This window comes from Syngnathus floridae, chromosome 20 (genome assembly GCF_059516105.1).
Source record: "Syngnathus floridae isolate MCC-2025c chromosome 20, RoL_Sflo_1.0, whole genome shotgun sequence".
NCBI classification, from domain to species: domain Eukaryota; kingdom Metazoa; phylum Chordata; class Actinopteri; order Syngnathiformes; family Syngnathidae; genus Syngnathus; species Syngnathus floridae.
In genome coordinates, this window is record NC_142432.1 from 8,306,547 (window position 1) to 8,324,325 (window position 17,779).

The window sequence follows — 17,779 nt, forward strand, 5'->3', positions numbered from 1 at the left end:
GTCGATGTGCCCAAACTCTAAGTTCTTTAGATTCCATCACATTTCTAAGCTACATCTCATTTCCTCACTCATTAGCTTAAAAATCGGTTAAGAATATTTTGGTACAAATGTAGCCGATATGTTTCATTGCGCATCATGGCTTGGGTCGCTACCTGTCATTTCAACCACGTGAGATCCGGTGGCCTGTCGCTCACTGTTAGAGATTTGCTCACTCCAACTTATTTTGCAAGAACCACACGGGAGACATTTGCTCACTCCAACTTATTTTGCAAGAACCACACGGGAGACAAGTAAGTCCTTTTAGACACCTGCAGGTGGAGAGTCCATTCGTCGCTGTGCGTACAGCGACGTTCGAATGGAGGTCTAAACTCTCCCAACTGCAAGGACATATTTATTAAGAGAAACAGAGTGGGGGGAAGAGTAGGCTGAATAGGAAGCCCTTGTGCTCTAGTCAAAACATATCAGGGGGTGTTTTACGACCTTGTGTAGGGATCTTATTCATTACCGGTTGCATTCCAACATAATCATACGATAAGGATAATCTGAAAAACCCTAACACTCACCCTCTTCCGGGAATTTAAAATGACGCGCCTGTGACAGATTGCAGTTTTCCCTTTGCGGTTTTGTAATCAAGTCATCCTTTTCCCGGACGACCCGACCCATGTGCTGTCGGAGCTTCTCAATCTCATGCATTTATGGCCGCCGCTATGTTGTTGGAGTCGTCCTCGAAAGTTAGGATGAGCTGCTTGTACACGTCCATCCATGACTTGCTGACGAACACGGTGACCGTCTCAGCGTTGCTCAAGGCGTGAAGAAGCGAGTTCACCTCTTCTTCTTTTTCCTTGAGTTTTTGTTCCAGGATATTCTCGTGTACACGGCGCTCCGTCGGTGCGGTGCCTCCGTCTGCTTGAGCAGTGCCGCCACAGCAGCCATTTTGTTGCTCTACAGGTTGTTGGGCCTGAAAGACACAATAACTTCAACTAAATAGGACAAATATTCCTCAACAATGAGTCATAAATCTAACTTAACAAAATTCAGCCATGAAGACGTTAGCCATGTACTTTATAAAGGGATCAAGGTATTATCTAATAATTTCAGCTGCTTCATTAGCGTAGAAATTATTTCAGCTGTACAATAATGCAATGCAACCACAAATATTACCTTCCTGATATTCACTTCAATTTGTTTATTAGTGTCTTTATAATTAATAAATTGAAAAAATACAATACAAATAAAAATAACTCACCCTGAGTCAATAATGCATTGCAAGCACAAATATTACCATCCTGATATTCACTTCAATGTCTTTATAATTAATAAATTACAAAAATACAAATAAAAAACTCACCCTGAGTGGATAGTCCTCTTCCTCTTTTATAAAATTCCCTTTCTCAAGGCTCACTTTTTCCACCTCATCCATTTTGTGGTTCACAAATGCAAATAAACTTTTGGTGTTGAAGAAAGTCTAGCGAGAGTTTAGCAGATGCGCCAGCCGGAGTTCCCTGCCTCACTCTGATGACTCATTTCAATGAAATCAAATGAACCGAGCACAATTGACACGACTGATGTCATAAGGGATCAAAGTCATAGTCGCAAAGGAAGAAAGACATAATAGAGGAAAGGCTCTACATCCCATAATAAACATGGCCACTGCTCAAAATATGAAGGCAAATCTTTTTTTTTTTTTATAACACTTCTTGTATAGGACCACTTTGACTTGCCATGTCACTTTTTTTTCTCAGCTTGGGGAAAATGTATTTGTTACCGTGGCAACCGACTTGACACGCTGGTTCTAAACCTTGCATCAGGCTTTTTGATGGCTGTCGGATGGTTATTTATTTATTGTTATTAATAAATATTTATTATATTTATTTATTATATTATTAATAATTATTATTGTTTATTAACCCTAACCCACACTGCCATTAAGATCCAAAGTACGGCGCTTAATTTTGTCATTCAACTTTCATCAAGGAGTTTTTCCCTCATCATCTCGTTTATCATATCTTCACGTGATGCTTCATTGGTGTGGAGCCGTGTCTGTCATTTCACTGCCGTGCCTCTTGTCAGCCAGCGTGAGTGACAGTGGAATCGGAGAGGATTAAACTCTTCCCTTGCCCTGCGTCGTCTTAGATAGTTTTGCAATCCGGCTGAGATGCGCTGTGATGTCACATGCTCTCAAATATCACCGTATGTTGCCATACCATTATCTCCAGCCTCTGCCTCCAATTGGTTTCCATGGTAACATTGTTCGACTCCTTATCCACATCCAAATTTTACTTAAGGATTCACTAGATAGAATTTCAAAGATGCATTATGAAAAAAATTATTATTCAATTTTATTATATATTTTTTTATATAGTATATAAAAATGTATTATTATTATTATTATTATTTGGCAGCAATCAATATCAGTGACAGGAGAAGAGAAATTTTGCAGCCTCAGGTGTTGAAGGTTATCGCCGAGTCCGTCTGGCAACATTTTCCACCGCCAGATACGTCTAAATGTTTGTGTTCAGAACCGTGCTGCATTCAACATCTGTCAAATCTCCTCCCGCGATAGTTTTGCACATCTACACGTTGCAACACCTCAGGGATTTCCTGACAGTCATTTGCAAAGTGCCTTTTAATACACAAACCTACAAATACTTGGTACCGAAATTTAATAGCGGACTAGAATTGACGAGCCTATCATTGATTCCTGGATGAATGGCTTCAAATTCTTCAAACACACCAAATACGCTTGAGCACAAAAGGGGCACCCGGAGCTTATCGGTTAAAAAACAAGACACCTAAGTCCTTCTGAATTGATTAATTAAAAAATGTCAAGTCTTTAAATCAATAGCAAAGACAAGTACACTGTGAGAACCTGAAGGTTAGCGAAATGAACTTGTAGTGTTACTTCACGTGCTTCAAGCAAATAACTTTCCTGTCATTGAAAAGACGTTTATTTACCCACGTAGGACTTTTCTCGCTCTCTCCCATTTTACTTCCTGGGGGGGATTAACTAAAGGTCCAACTGTAGGACGCTCACTAAAGCTCAAGGAACACTTGAACAGCTGCTTGACGTGTTGCCAGGAACAAATTAGAGCCCGAACTGCTTCTCCTTTACTTTGTAGCACAAGCACCTTTGTAGGCCGGCCGGACTTGGTTTTCATAACGACTAAGGTTTTTCAACACTTCTGTTTTTTTGTGTTAAATCTTTGATGAGTGATTCACATGAGCCACACTGGCAGCTTTCCCTTGTTAAGACTTATAAGATCAAACTTAAAAATCCCACCAGACATGTTGGAGCTGCTGTTAATCATTTCATGTAAAACCTCAGCCCCACCCCGCCATTTCCTCTTAACGACGAAGAACCAATCGCTGATTAGCAATAAGCTCATATGGACGATTTTTTTTTTTTTTTTTTAAATGTACAATAGAAACTGAAGGTTAACTGAATCTTCAAGAGAGCCGGACAGGTGGGAACATTGTGTGACAATCGGAGCTTTTATTTAGCCTTTGCTTAGTGCCCTCGAGAGTGACTGCAAATCATTGATTTCTTTAATCGCGTGAAGGTAATCATTCAGGAGACACTGAATGAGGCCCTAAGGGGAGGAGGGGGGGGGACTTTCCGTCATCAGACCACAGCTCGTCCGTGATATATGCTCTGCGGGAACACTCTGCAAGTGAAAGCTTTCACAAGAAACATAATGGGCACTGAGGAATGGATTTAATGCAACTGAGCAGCGGGCCTGCATATATTACCGTAGCCTCTTTTTTCCATTTTTACACTCAAACCTTTTTCTTTTATGTGTACCGAATAGTTGGAGTCCAGATAGCCCGGGATTTGGAATGATGTCAAGCTCCAATTACATTTCCAAAGTTGATCCGAATGATCTCAGAGGAGTGTGATTTTAATGGAGGACGGGAGAATGTGACCTCACCTGACACTGCTCTGCTTAACCTACAGCTAATGACAATTAAAATAATACATGTCCGATCAGAAGCTTTTGAAAATAGAAGCAACTCCTCAGTAAGCAAAGGTGATTGTTTTTCAGATGAGGCCACTCCAATCAAACTGTTACAACAGGCATGCGGCATCGCTTCTCCTGGCACATCTGAAATTGGTTTCAAATGACCCGTGTGTACACTGAGATCCGAGCTGACATTTTTTGGAACGACTTGAGTCGTAAAGGACAGTTGATGCATCGGCGTGGAAAAACAAGCTTTGCCACTCAATGTAAATGGATTCTTAATCCAACCACACATTTGATCATTTTCAGGGAAGCCAACGATTGAGGGAAGATGGTTGTCTCTTCGCAATGACCGCCTAACCTTGACAGAGCGTTGCTGAGGTGGCAAAGGCCACACGGGGTGCTGCTGGAATACACAGGAATGGGCACACGCCAGTCTAGGGCATGTGTGGAAATGCACAACTGGCAAAAACGCCCGTGACGTTGATGAATGCCGTCCTCTGAGCGTTAGCTAAAATTATCAGATGAGACGCGGCGCGCGTTCCAATTCACAAGGTTGATCTAACGACAGCAGAGGAGGACACGCACCAAGTTTTTGTTATCAAGGTCTACCTGGATGGATCGACTTCTAGGATGTTGTAGATGTGACGGTCAGGACCGTCTAGCTCTACTGATTTCCTAAAAAAAAAAAAAAAAAAAAAGAAAGTTCAACAAACTATGTGCTCTTGCTCATATTCAGAGTTGCCATTCTTAGGACTCGTTTTCTTCAGCTCAGTCGCTTTCCGTTTGGCAAAAAAATATATAGTCACCAAGGTTGAAATGCATAATAGAGGAAATGCTAATGGGCACTTCTTAAAATCAAACTGAGCATTATTGCTGCGGGCCTCCATCTTACTTTTGATTCCCAGTTTCAGGAAATCAAAAATGCATCACATGTCACCGTGGCAACTGACTTGACATTCTATCTGTCTGTCTGTAGGTCTGCCTGACTATCCATTCTTCCATCAATCTATAAGCGAGACGAAAGGTGCTTTACTGCCCTCGTGTGGTCACTTTCCACATCCATTAATAAGCTATGGTTCCAATTAAAATTAAAAAAAGATTCAAGCCAACCATTTTCTATAGTACTTAAACTGTTACAACTAATTTTATGTGCATGGTATTCTATGTATGTTTTTTTTTACGATGGACAATCAATCTTATCACAATCTACAGCTCAAAGTATGTTTACAGAGTGACAAATATTACCATTCATAATATACAACACATTGTGATGACATGTTCAACATAGCCGCCACGTCTTAAATCAAATAAACAAATGTCACCAAAAGTACATCACCGTTCAAAAAACAATGACTCAGCAATTTTCAAGTCATTTGGCGGCTCTCCGAGTTAATGCCCTAATATTAAAATGGCGGGATGCCAGGAATTCTCGACATATTTCCATTTACTTTTGACACTCGTGGCTAAGTGGATATTAAAGATAGCCCAAGAAAATTGACGGCTAACATCGCTAATGGGTGTTGCATTAATGGCCCTTACAATGGAGAGATGATTTGATGGAGTGGTGGGGCTTCCTGAGTGATCAATGCTCAGACGTCATGCTTTTGAACATCGTTAATTTACAGGCACATATTCCAAAAAGCATTTCTTGATTTGATTCCAATTAAAGGACTGTCTGCTCTTCCACAGAGGACAAAAATTAGCCACAGATGCTTTTAATAAAGCGTCATGTATTTTTTAAAAAAGATTTATATTGTATGTTGTCTGTAATCATCAGCCCCAACATTGGAGAATATTTTTTTTTTCCAAGGCGAGCATGAAACTCACTCAGAAAACTGAATATGATTTAAATTCAATCCAATTAATATCAAACAATACATGTTCAGAATTCTTGTTGGAAGTGCTTGTTGACTTTATCGGTTGTCAAATAAACGACTAAACTCACGAGGAAAAACGGTTCCTGCGGGTTCATCTGCCCAAATTTCATCAACACTTGACCCTCAGAATCCTAATAGTGGATTTGGAAGTGTTGGGTGGCGTAATACAGTGAATGATACAGCCATTCTGATGAAGAGAAGACAAATGATAAAAATGGACTTGAGGGCCATTTGTTTAAATTCACTGTGCGAAATATGCTGCAATTAGTTATCTTTGTGATGCATGATTTCAAAAATACACTGTTAGTGCAGAGTAGTGTTAGCTCGCGGAATAGCAGCTTTAGCTTTGGCACCCACTAAAACGTTTGGCAAATTTGTGGATGTCGCGACACTCACTCACTCACTCACTCACTCCTAATTTGACGCCCTGTCGTCACGGTAACAAAAAGATGTAGATGACTGGATTTCAAGTCTTCTAACTAAGTGGTACCTTTACTTCACCTCGCAGGGCCTCGCACCTCCAGGGCATGGTGACATTTCCTGACAAAGCTACGTGCTGTGATAAGCGGCTGTCATGAACGGCAATGAGTTGGATGTGGGCGTTGTTCACAGACATGTTCACATGTTCACAGACAACAGATCCTTTTTTTTTTTTTTTTTTTTTTAATTGGCCATATATTTCACTAGTATTACCTCTTCGGCAGAATAACTGAGGGAAACTTCCAGACATAATCTCATATTCAGTGCTGTGGAGAGCGATTGTGGAGCTGGTAACCATGGAGACCGTAATCAAGGTCGATTTCATCAAACGGGGCTTGGACCATGGGCTCCACGTGGGGACGGACTATTGAAAGGAAAATAATTCATAAAGAATATTAAATGTGTTCTTAAACATCGTCACTAGAGGGGGCTGCGAGCACACTTATGAAGCGTTAATATTCCTGTGTTAAAAAAAATAAAACATTTGGCTGACATTTCACTGTAATACACATGGGATTTGTTTGTTGTACACATTTAAGGCCTCGTCCAGTTGACCAAATTTCAATCCATTATATCTTTTAGTCCTCGCTGATGACAGACTGAGGGAAACGGCAGATTTAGCATGCCGAGCCGAAGCCGATGCGGACAAATGAGGAAAAAGGGGGGAAAATGGCAGAATGTTGACAAGATAACCAACGTGGTAGTGGAGGTGCCAGCGACGCATCAGCGAGCAGAGCATCAAAGACGGATCACCCCGGGAATGAACGCTGTCACTTGCATTTGCTGGTGACACACTTTGAACATGTGGCGCCTACCTAAGAGAGCTTCCCTGGGTACTTCTCTCCAGCAGCCTATACAAGTGGAGGGTGAATGTGACAAAGGCGACGCTGCCTTGCGCCTGTGAACACAAAATCGGCATTGTTATATTATCATTGTGCGGTCCCTGAGCAGCTCCTTTAGCAACAGACTATTACACCCACGGTGTAGGAAGGAACGATTCTGCAGGTCCTTCATTCCCTCTGCTGTCAGACTCTACAACATGTGTGGCACCTGATAGAATTGTGTTTCGTCTCTGCTAGCGGCACTTGTCTTTGTCCTTGTCTGTTATTTATCCTTTTTTGTAATTTTGGCACTTGTATTCTTGCACTCGAATGCGCTGCTGTGACAAGTAAATTTCCCCGCTGTGGGATGAATAAAGTTCTATCATCATCATTGTTCTGATAAAAAGCAACATTTGGTATTTTTTTTCTTGTTCACTTAACATGGTCACAGGTAGGACTGTGAGCATCAAATGTTTTTAGAATCGATTATTCTATCGATTTATCGACTAATCGAATACGATTTTATTTGTCTTAAAGTGTATTCATTTTTCCCGATATTTTGGGGTTATTTGGTATTATTTTGTGAATGAAAAAAACGAAAAATCTGTTAAGCAATATCATAGGAAAATTTGTCATTGTTTTCCAAAAAGCAGATGTTTGCAAATGTCAAATTTTGATTGAATGCAAAAGATAAAATCGATCTAATTTCATGTCGGACTCGAGACATAACAGAATTAATACCTTTGAGTGCCTGAAATCAGAAGATGTCTCTAAACGATTACTCGATTATAAAAATAGGAGGCGATTAAATTGCTTATCGATTTGTTGTCTATTAATCGACTTAAATTTCCTGCGTCACTGTTTCCTGTGAGAAGTACAGAAACTGAATAATTGGCGGGAAGACGAAGGCAACCCCGCAATTGGCCAGCTTTGGAGGGTGTTAGAAGTGAAAGAAAAAAATAACAGAAAGCCGGAAAAGGGGGTGTGATATAGTTAACACCTAGAACTTCCTGATCTTATTAGGTCGAAAGAAATTTTCACTCTCAGGCTACTATTTGAAGTGTCACAGCGCATGCTGGAGCTTATCTGACTGCAGAGTTTCTTGTCCAATAAATGAAAATGACATTTGAGTCGAGTGCTTCACTATGTATTGATATATTGATACGCCATGATGGAGCGTTGCTTAATTACCTTCCAAAGCCCCACCACCATGTCAGACTTTACCAGCTTCAATTCAACATGGTGGTCCTGGCCGAAGTCCTGCATGTTTTTGATCGCACGCTCTATGTTCACCACATCCATGAGGGATCTCCAACCGGGTCTGTCAACACACGGAAAACTCTAATTAACTCCACAGACACGACAATTGACCTCGACTGTCGTACGCCTTGAGTCCGGGGCAGGCGAGGGCAACTCTGCGGACGCCGTGGAGCCGAATGGTGGAAATCTGATCCAAGTCGGGCCAGAGGCTTCCGTTCCAGCACAGTACCACGGAGGTCTCAAAGAACTGGAACCAGGCCAGATCGTATGTGGCTTCTTTTTTGGGTTTGTCCATGACCATCAGCTCCCAGGTTACATGTCTGCTATGTAAGATAATAAAGCATAACTTTTTTACTAACTCCCTTTGGATCTAAGGACAGGCAAAATATTTGCAGCCATTTGTTCCGCGAGCACATTTCCAACTCGCCCAACCGAGCATTTAACGGCTATTGTGTTTGCTTTATCAGCAGCCGAGAGACGTTCGGCCAGTTTGCTAATAGAATAAACTACAATCGTGACATAAAGCCACAGCTGCTCGGATGAATTTGTTGATGTATTTCAGTCTAAACTGAGACTCGGGATTGTCCCTATTGTGATTTAACTGGTGCCTCGCCGAGGGAGGAACAAAAGCAAAAAAAAAAACTAGAGCAGCCCACGAGGACCGAGATGACCCAGGGGATTTGGCACGGCGTTGTCTGTGTGAGTGATGTCTTCTGAAATGCTTATTAGCAAGGTAAATCGCACCCCCCTCCAGTGTCTCAAATAGACAAAGCCCTACGAGGGGAAATGTCTGACTTAGAGAGAAAAAGTACATGTTGGAGATGAGAGGTCAGGAGGGGGTGTGGGGAAGTCATTTATTTCAACAAGTCAGGCAGCCTCTGAGAGGAAAACACTTATTTTTACTTCCCCTCTGTACCACAGTGAGCGGCATGGAAGTCAAAATGGAGTGCCTAATCAGAGGTTGTAAAAAGCCAGCAGAGTTTGCGAGGGACTGAGCAGAACCTGCTTTTTGCTCATTCTGAGTGTATAAAATGGAGCCTTGGATGTTTTCGGTCGAAATGGAAGTGCATTCCATAATTGTGACTTGAAGGTGACAACCATTGTGCGGTGCTATTACCGAAGTATCTCAACTGCGTGCTGAGGCAAACCCGTGTGACGGCTGACTCGAACGTGCCTTTTCCACTTGCTCTGATTCCACTCACTCAGAGCTTTCAAATAACTGAGCTTCCAATAACCCAAAGGTTGATCCTGAGACTCCAAAGTGGTCATCTCCACCATCTCCCCAACCATCTTCATTGCCTTCTTCATCAGCTGCTGCTTGTATATATTCCTCCATAATACCCTGCGTTGATTGTATCGACACGAGAAATGTTTGAGAAATGTCATTTGTAGAATTATCTAATGAAAGGCTTTTTGCTCATTCCGAGCACATAACGTGGAGCTTCTAATCTAGTCTTCACGTTCGCAATGTTCCTACTAACACCAACATGCACATAACGGCTCTATATCTGAAATTGGCACTAAATTAGCAGTGACACTGATGTCATTTCATGGAAATAGCCTACATCATAATTATGATCTGCAGGAAGCTGCGGAGTTGAATTCTAATTATCTCTCACCGACCTGGCTTTTTCCTGGCTTTGGAGTGGTTTTGTAACATTGGTGCCTTTTAATGCAATGTGTGTGTGATGATACTTACTCATCATTGGCAAGTTGAAAGAAGGTCTTACTAACATGGTTGATGCAGATTAGTGTGCCAGCATCCAAGTAGGACAGGATCTTATTCTGGATCTCATATGGCAGTCTACAAAAAAGTACCATAATATCAAAAACAGGAGGGGAACATAAAAAAAATAAAAAAATAAAAAACTTGCTGTTCTTCCTGTTGTTATTTTCTGTCACTGGCAGTTATCTGCTTGACTGTATAAAACAGTGGTTCTTAACCTGGGTTCGATCGAACCCTAGGGGTTCGGTGAGTCGGTCTCAGGGGTTCGACAGAGCCCCCACTGAGGAGGTCCGAACAAACCTGTTTTATCGTGTAGCTTCTGATTTGCCAGTATGAAATTTGTTGCGAGTTCATGCATTGTGTTGGTTTTGTTCTTTGAACAAGGTGATGTTCATGCACAGCTCATTTTGAGCATTAGTAAAAAACATCTATGTCTTGAATTAAAAAAAAAATAATTGTTTCACGAACGAGGGGTTCGGTGAAGGCGCATATGAAACTAGTGGGGTTCGGTACCTCCAACAAGGTTAAAAACCACTGGTATAAAATGATGAAAAAATGCCACGTGATGTGAATATAAACAAGTGGAGCTTTATTTTGAAAATTCGTATTTCCGGTAGACAGTATTGGCACAAGTACTCAAATTCTCAGTCAAAAACACTTGAGAAATACGTGCATGTTACCTTTCGATAGTTTCCAAGAGAGGCTCGAGAGCGTTCGCTTGCTCGTTGACGCTTCGTTGCTTTCGATGCTAACATGTTCGCACTTGTCGCACCTACTTCAAGCAATACGTTTAGCACATAAAGTTTGGTCGATGAGCGTGTGGTGACATTTCGTCGCACACTACCTTTAAAAGTTTGACCGAGCGTCTTGATGAGGTGAAAGAGAAACCCGCTGAACGATGACGTCAAACACCTGTGTCCTGTTGCCGTAGCAACGCCCTTAATTGGCGACATTCATTTCCGGGTCACTCACTCTCTCTCTCTCTCTCTCTCTCTCTCTCTCTCTCTCTCTCTCTCTCTCTCTCTCTCTCTCTCTCTCTCTCTCTCTCTCTCTCTCTCTCTCGCTTTTTCTGGTGTAACGTCAGAGCTCAAAGAGGCCGGCCTCCGAGGGTGGTCTATATAGGAGGCAGGTGTTGATGGTGTGGTCGGCTGTCTGCTCGGGGTCTCCGCACTCACATGCCGCACTGTCCGTTAGTCCCCACTGCCGCATAGACGTGTAGAAGCGCCCAACACCAGTTCTTAAGCGGTTCAGTGTGGTCCACTGCTGGCGAGGTAGTTCGTCTCCTCCTACGGTGCCGTTTCCTGGTTCCCAGATATAACGATGCATGAGGGAAGGGCCTGCTGCCTCCCACTCCTGCTTCCAAGCTGCTGCCAGCCAGGCATCTCTGGAGATGTCTTCAGGAATGGAATTGAGCATTTCTTGTGCTGCCATGTTGTAGGGGTGGCGTGCCTTGAGTCTGCTTGGTGGAGCTGGAGTTGTTGTAGTGTTGTGCAGGATGTGCCAGTTGTTATTTTTTGCCTTCCTGGCGAGAACGAGGGTGGCAGCATCTCGCCGAAGGTTGGCCGGCGCAATGCGGCGGATCAGTGCAACCCTGGATGTCACCTTTGCCTTCAGATCTTCAAGGTGTTGTTTGAAGGATAGGGTCCAATCCAGACGCACGCCAAGGTACTTCGGGGCTTGTTGAACCTCCAGGCGTTTGCCCTCAATGCTCACTGCCAGTTCTTTCCTTGCTTCCCTGTTGCTGAGATGGTATGATGCACCAACAGTCTTTCCAACGCTGAGCTGGAGACGCCACTTTTGAAGGTATGCTGCCATGGTGCGCATGTCTTCATTCAGGCCGTTTTCCGTCGGCTTCCACGTTGGTTGACTCAGCATGATGGCAAGGTCCTCTGCATAGCCATACTTTCTGGATGCTGTGTCCGGTAGGTCGTATATGTAGATGTTAAGTAGTGTTGGTGAAAGAACTGACCCTTGCGGTACCCCGCTCTTCAGTCTACTGGTGGTTTGGAGAGTAAAGCTGCGGTTGGAAAGCGTCTCCATAATGAACTGCACCATGTGCCGGTCCGGTATGGTCCTCAGCAGCTTCAGGTGGAGTCCCCGGTGCCACACGGTGTCATATGCGGCAGTTAAGTCCAGGTGTACCACTCCAGCTTTCTCCTTATCCTGGAAGCTGTTCTCGATGTCTTGGGAGAGTAGGGTAATCTGGTCTGCTGCTGACCTTCCGTGATGGAAACCAGCTTGTTCCCGTGGGAGTTGTGAGTCCACCACTGGCCCTATGCGGCTGTGTATCATTCTTTCCAAGCTCTTAAATGGGACACTCAGCAGTGCGATGGGCCTGTATGACTTGGGGTCCTCCGCATCTTTGTTTGGCTTCAGCAGAGCTATCACGGAGGCCGTACGCCAGATCTTCGGGAGCTTTAATCTCCGGTAGCATGATGTGAAGAAAGCTTTAAGCCATCTAGATGTTGTTGGGCCCTGGTGGATGACGAACTCCGGGTGAATGTTGTCACGGCCCGGGGATTTGCCCGGCTTTAACTTGCAAATGGCGTCACTGAGTTCCTCTGCTGTAAAGGCTCCCGAGAGATTGAAATCGACATTGGCCGCTCTTGAGATGCAAGACACCTCACGCGATATCAGTCGTGCAAAGTCTTTGTCTGCATCCGGGAAGCGGCCATTCTTCAGGAGTTGGGAGGCAATGGAGTCTGCAGTGACTGGGCATCTGTGGGCTGGTGTATTTCTGCCTGTGAGCTGGTTGATGGTCTGCTACCCCTTGCGGCTGGAAAGGGTGAAGTCGATTGATTCAGTGACTTCTGTCCATCTCGCATTGCGGGTGGTGTCCAGCTTTTCGAGCAGTGCTGCTGCCGTTGTGTCTTCTCTGGAGCTGGCTCTCTGGTGTTCCCTCAGGAGGCGGCTACACTCCCCATCCCAGCCTGGGATGTAGTTCCTGTTGTACCCACGTGGGATGGTCTTCTTTGCCGCACGCAGGAGGACCTGGCAGTAGGCTGCTTCCACATCTGTGGACGCTGGGTCTGGCAGTCCGGCAGACCTCCTTTCCGTCTGCTCAGTATACGACTCCCTGTTTGCTATTCGGAAGTTCCATCTCTTCACAGGCTTCCGTGGCACCGGTTCCACCAGTGATGGATCTTTGAGGATGGAAGGTCGGTGGTGTGAGCAGGGGAACCTGTCAAGAACACGCCTCTCCGGTCTTGGGTCGTTGCTGCGGCAGATGGCGAAGGCAAGGTCCGGGTTGGTGGTGGTGTTCCAGCGTGCAGAGAAGAAGGTTGGGGGTTCCTTGGGGTCGTACAGTAGCAGGGCATCAGTGTTGGAAGCCCATTCGCACAGTGCCACTCCGCTAGGAGTTGAATGGTTGTACCCCCAGTCTGTGTGCTGGCAGTTGAAATCACCTGCATAGATTGCGGGTGCAGTTACAGATGGGAGTGACGTTGTGGTTAGCTCCAATGGTGGGGGCTTGTAGACGTTGATGACTGAGGTTTCCTGGATTTTAGTAACCAGCCACTCGATGTTGGAGCCTGGTGGGGATTGGCCACAGGCCGCCCAGCTTATTCCAGTGTGGATGAAGGTTGCCACACCGTGTTGCTTGGTGTTGATGGACCCGGCGAGATGAAACCCAGGAATTTCGAGGATGTTGATGGTCGTGCAGTGCGTCTCTTGTAGGAGCAGGACCGCGGCCCCATTGGAGTCGGCCAGGTGCCGAAGGACTTCGAGTTTGGCGGTGGTAAGGCCCTCGACATTAAGTTGAAGCACCGACAGGCCTCGGTTTTCAACAGTCGGGATGACTGCCCGTTCACCGTTCCTCAGTCTGCCGGCTCTGCGTTTGTTTGGCGACATTACCGTATTTTCCGGACTATAAGTCGCTCCGGAGCATAAGTCGCACCAGCCATAAAATGCCCCAAAAAGTGAAAAAAAACATATATAAGTCGCTCCGGAGTATAAGTCGCATTTTGGGGGGCAATTTATTCGACAAAATCCCACACCAAAAACAGTCATGAACGAGCAACAACAGGCTAAACGATAGCAACAACAGGCTAAACGATAGGTATGCTAACGTGACAAACACAAACAAAGAGCTGAGAACGGGCCTGATGTAACATATAGAGTGATTAAGGACAACTATTACATGAATAACATGTTTATAAAACCATTGGTGTCACTCCATTAAATCCATCGATCATTCGATACGATAGCAACAGGCTAAACGATAGGTATGCTAACGTGACAAACACAAATGAGGAGCTGAGAACGGGCCTGACGTAACATATAGAGTGATTTAGGACAACCATTACATAAATAACATGTTTATAAAACCATCGGTGTCACGCCAATTCATTAAATCCATCGATTGTTCTTTGTCAACAATGGCTGCGCGCGGCTGAGGGCGCTTGCACTTCAAAATATTCCACAGGCTCATATAACGATAGATAAACTATATTTCAAATAACTATAATATAAGCAATACTATTATCAAACCATCCGTGCACTTTAAATCCATTAAATCCATCGATCAAATTCCTCGTCCTTTGTCAACATCGCCGCGCGTGCGCCCTGACGTCAGCCTCGTCTTTATTCCACAGATCTAGTATATAACTATATTGTAGCGTTAACAAAGTACAAGGAAAGACGTGGGTTTGGTAAACGGCTCTTTATTAAACAAAACAAACTTCCAAGCGTGTGGCGGCGTGGACTTCCAGAGACGAAAGCTCCATGGCAGAGGACCAGGCGTGCGTAATGGTCATGTCCGAGCCCCATGCACCGTTCGCGGACAGCCACTCGACCGAGCGCCGGCCCCCGACTCAGTAGAGTAGGACCGGGCGTGCGTAAAAGCCATAATAGTTTTTCAAACCTTCTATGTCACTCCAAATCCTTAATTCCTTCAAACTCTTTGTCCTCCGTGTCACTTAGAAATGATCACCGCTAATGATGCCGGTGTTGTCCTTGTGTGGGCACGTTTGTATGTAAACAACCGCCGCGCCGCGCTACTGACGTCACTTGAAATAGTAATCCATTGGTACATCACGGTTCTCCAAACTTTCTTTCTGCTGCTCGATTACTGTTTTCAGCTGCATATTTTACAACTTGAAGTTTGTAACTTGCAAAATATGACTTTCTTTTTGGTGCCATTTTTCTTAACCCCACCCAGTTGATGAGTCACGGCCAACGGTGAAATTTAAAGCGCCCTCATCCAGTTTCGTCTGAAAATATATATTTTTTTCCAGATGTAGTTTTTTGTTTTGTTTATTTGGTTGTTTTATCAGACAAACTCTGCTTTATTGTCGATTTTTTTTTCATATACCAAGACACACAAAGAGATTGAAATTACGTTCCCACTATCCCTCGGTGAGATAGTACACATATCCATACAAGCAACACAAAAAAACCCAAGAAGGCATAAACAATGAATAAATAAGAGTGTTGAATAAATGATAAATAAACAAATAATAATAAATAATAATAATAAATATAAGAGGAGCAAACAGACAGTGGACTTGGATATGGTGCTTTAAAGTGTTAATTGCTTTATTTGATGTTTTCTCTATTTTTTATGTTTTGAATATGTTCAAGATAAAGATATAAAAGCATGTTAAGTGATCAACTATACTAAAAATAACATGGGAAGTGGTCAACTATACTTTTAAGTGATGTCTTAATGATCAAGTAAAAATTTGTGAAAAAAAAACATATATAAGTCGCTCCTGAGTATAAGTCGCCCCCCCACCCAAACTATGAAAAAAACCGCGACTTATAGTCCGGAAATTACGGTAGTTTCACAAGCGGGACTTGCGCCATGACTTTGCTACTCACAGGGAAGACCGCATGAAGGTTGTCGTCCATCTTCCCCGGTCATGAGACTCACTTCAGCCCACAATTAAGAAAGCTTTGACAAACTATGAGAATTAAAAATAATAACAGTAAGCCTACACGCAATCGTTTCGGAAATGTGTTTGTTCTTGCAGAGCGGAAATATTTGTATGAGCGAATGTAGCAAAGTTGAAAAACCGAACGTATCAGGTAAACTAGAAAATGCTTGAAGAAAAATGACATATTTTGGAAAAATGTCTTTTAATGTTTGTATACAAACTGCTGGTTCTTGCCTGCCTATTATTCAAGACTCTACTGTATTTTGTTTTCTGCCTTGTTCAGAAAAAATAACTGAGTGAGTCCTTCTGTGCACATTGTTCCATAATTACTGTTACTTTTATTATTAGGGAACCACTGAGTGTTTCAAGAGATGGTTTAGTGGCTGGACAACACTGCCTGGAAATTGATGTCAAACTTATGGCGAAATCAGCCAGAGAAGGCATTCTATTGTTTACATTCTGGGCGTGGGTGAGTAAAACAAAAAAACTAAAGACAAAAGGTAAGCAGAGTCGACGTGGATCAGTTGCCTCATGTAATCGTCAGGTGTATTTTGGTAGCATGGTGCTGTCTTGTAGTTCCATCTATTCATGACTTACAATCAAGGTCATGCTTGTCATGTCATTAACGAGGGCGAGCGGAGAAACGAATGAAATATTTTGACACACAATAATATGAGTGTGAAAGCTTGACTCAATTAGTTTGTCACCTCTACAGTGGCACACATTGAATTTCAAATCGCCTGGGAGGAAGCGGTCACGCTGATGTCGTAAGGAGCTCACACATAGTGATGAAAGACATATGACACGGTAACTCCACTCAATGGTTCCTTTCAGGCTAAGATGACAAGTCGGGCTAATTCAAAATGTGAGTTTCGGCCTATTATATACAGATATTTATAGTTGACAGATGGATGGGAGGACAGATGGATTTGGAGGGGTGTGCCGACATTAAAGTAATGCTTGTTAATGCGTGATGTTTTGATTGCATCTGATTGCAATTAACACACACCAGACAATATGTCCGAAACAACCAAAGGGAATAATGTGTCATCACGTCACATATGACCTCTATGTGGACTCATTACATGAAGGAAAAAAAAAGGAGCTGGAAAGAAACACAAAAGGCTGAGTCATTTTCCCTCACACGTATACAAAAAAGGCAGATGGCTGGCTTTAAGAGCCGGCACATCATCGACCTCGCCGTTCCTGGAAGCCAGTAGGCACTGCTAGCTGTCAAGAAAAATAAACGTAACGCGGTCGTCAGTCTGGCCAATCAGCTTTCCTGAAGGATGCGCGGCTTCTTTTAGAGCAACGGCTGCCCCTGGTATGTTAGAGCCACATAGGCCACATCCCTTTTGTTTGCATGTCCCTGGTACTTGACATTTGATGTTTTCCTATTGCTACGTGTCCTTGAAGGCCACGGGGCCAGTTGTGGCTCTTGGATACCTGATGTCACTCTTCCGCATGGTTTGGCAGTCGACTCTGACAGCGCAATGTTTGTCAAATCGGGTTGAGTGAGGGAGAGAGGCCAAGTCCTGCTGCAATTAAGCCCAAAATTCCTTTTTCTTTACTGTGCAAGCTACACGCAGCTTTGCACCAGGACACCGTGAGGCTTGTGTATCGAGATTATCCGTGTTCCTCCAAAACCTTGATAAGCAAAATGTACTTTTCCCAAGCTTTTAAAAAAACACCCCTGCTTTGATTCAAGCCCCCAAATCACAGCATGTCGTTAAAATATATTTTTTTCCTCCTCGCATGGATGAAAATCCCATTCATG

The 17,779-nt window shown here is 43.6% G+C and overlaps 2 protein-coding genes across 3 annotated transcripts; both read right to left on the reverse strand.

The window, feature by feature from the left end:
- Nucleotides 1-295: 295 nt before the first annotated feature.
- On the reverse strand, nucleotides 296-4,601 carry LOC148381200 (uncharacterized). Of its 2 annotated transcripts, XR_015854722.1 has the most exons (3): nucleotides 4,572-4,601; nucleotides 1,349-4,365; nucleotides 296-958 (listed from the first exon to the last, which is right to left on the reverse strand). XR_015854722.1 is itself a non-coding variant. In XM_088364110.1 (2 exons), exons 1-2 carry the CDS (start codon nucleotides 1,418-1,420, stop codon nucleotides 686-688), a joined length of 345 nt encoding a protein of 114 aa, XP_088220236.1. In that variant the 5' UTR covers nucleotides 1,421-1,537; the 3' UTR covers nucleotides 296-685. The 2 variants fall into 2 exon arrangements, 1 of the variants encoding a protein (XP_088220236.1); XM_088364110.1 differs by lacking the exon at nucleotides 4,572-4,601 and having other exon boundaries at nucleotides 1,349-1,537.
- Nucleotides 4,602-5,002: 401 nt separating this feature from the next.
- fbxo15 (F-box protein 15) lies at nucleotides 5,003-10,955 on the reverse strand. Its single transcript, XM_088364111.1, is given in 9 exon segments — nucleotides 5,003-6,111; nucleotides 6,336-6,599; nucleotides 6,601-6,680; nucleotides 7,136-7,217; nucleotides 8,332-8,461; nucleotides 8,526-8,720; nucleotides 9,518-9,742; nucleotides 10,100-10,214; nucleotides 10,815-10,955. Coding segments are annotated over 9 exon segments (1,425 nt in total). The 5' UTR covers nucleotides 10,882-10,955; the 3' UTR covers nucleotides 5,003-5,844.
- Between the last annotated feature and the right edge of the window lie 6,824 nt (nucleotides 10,956-17,779).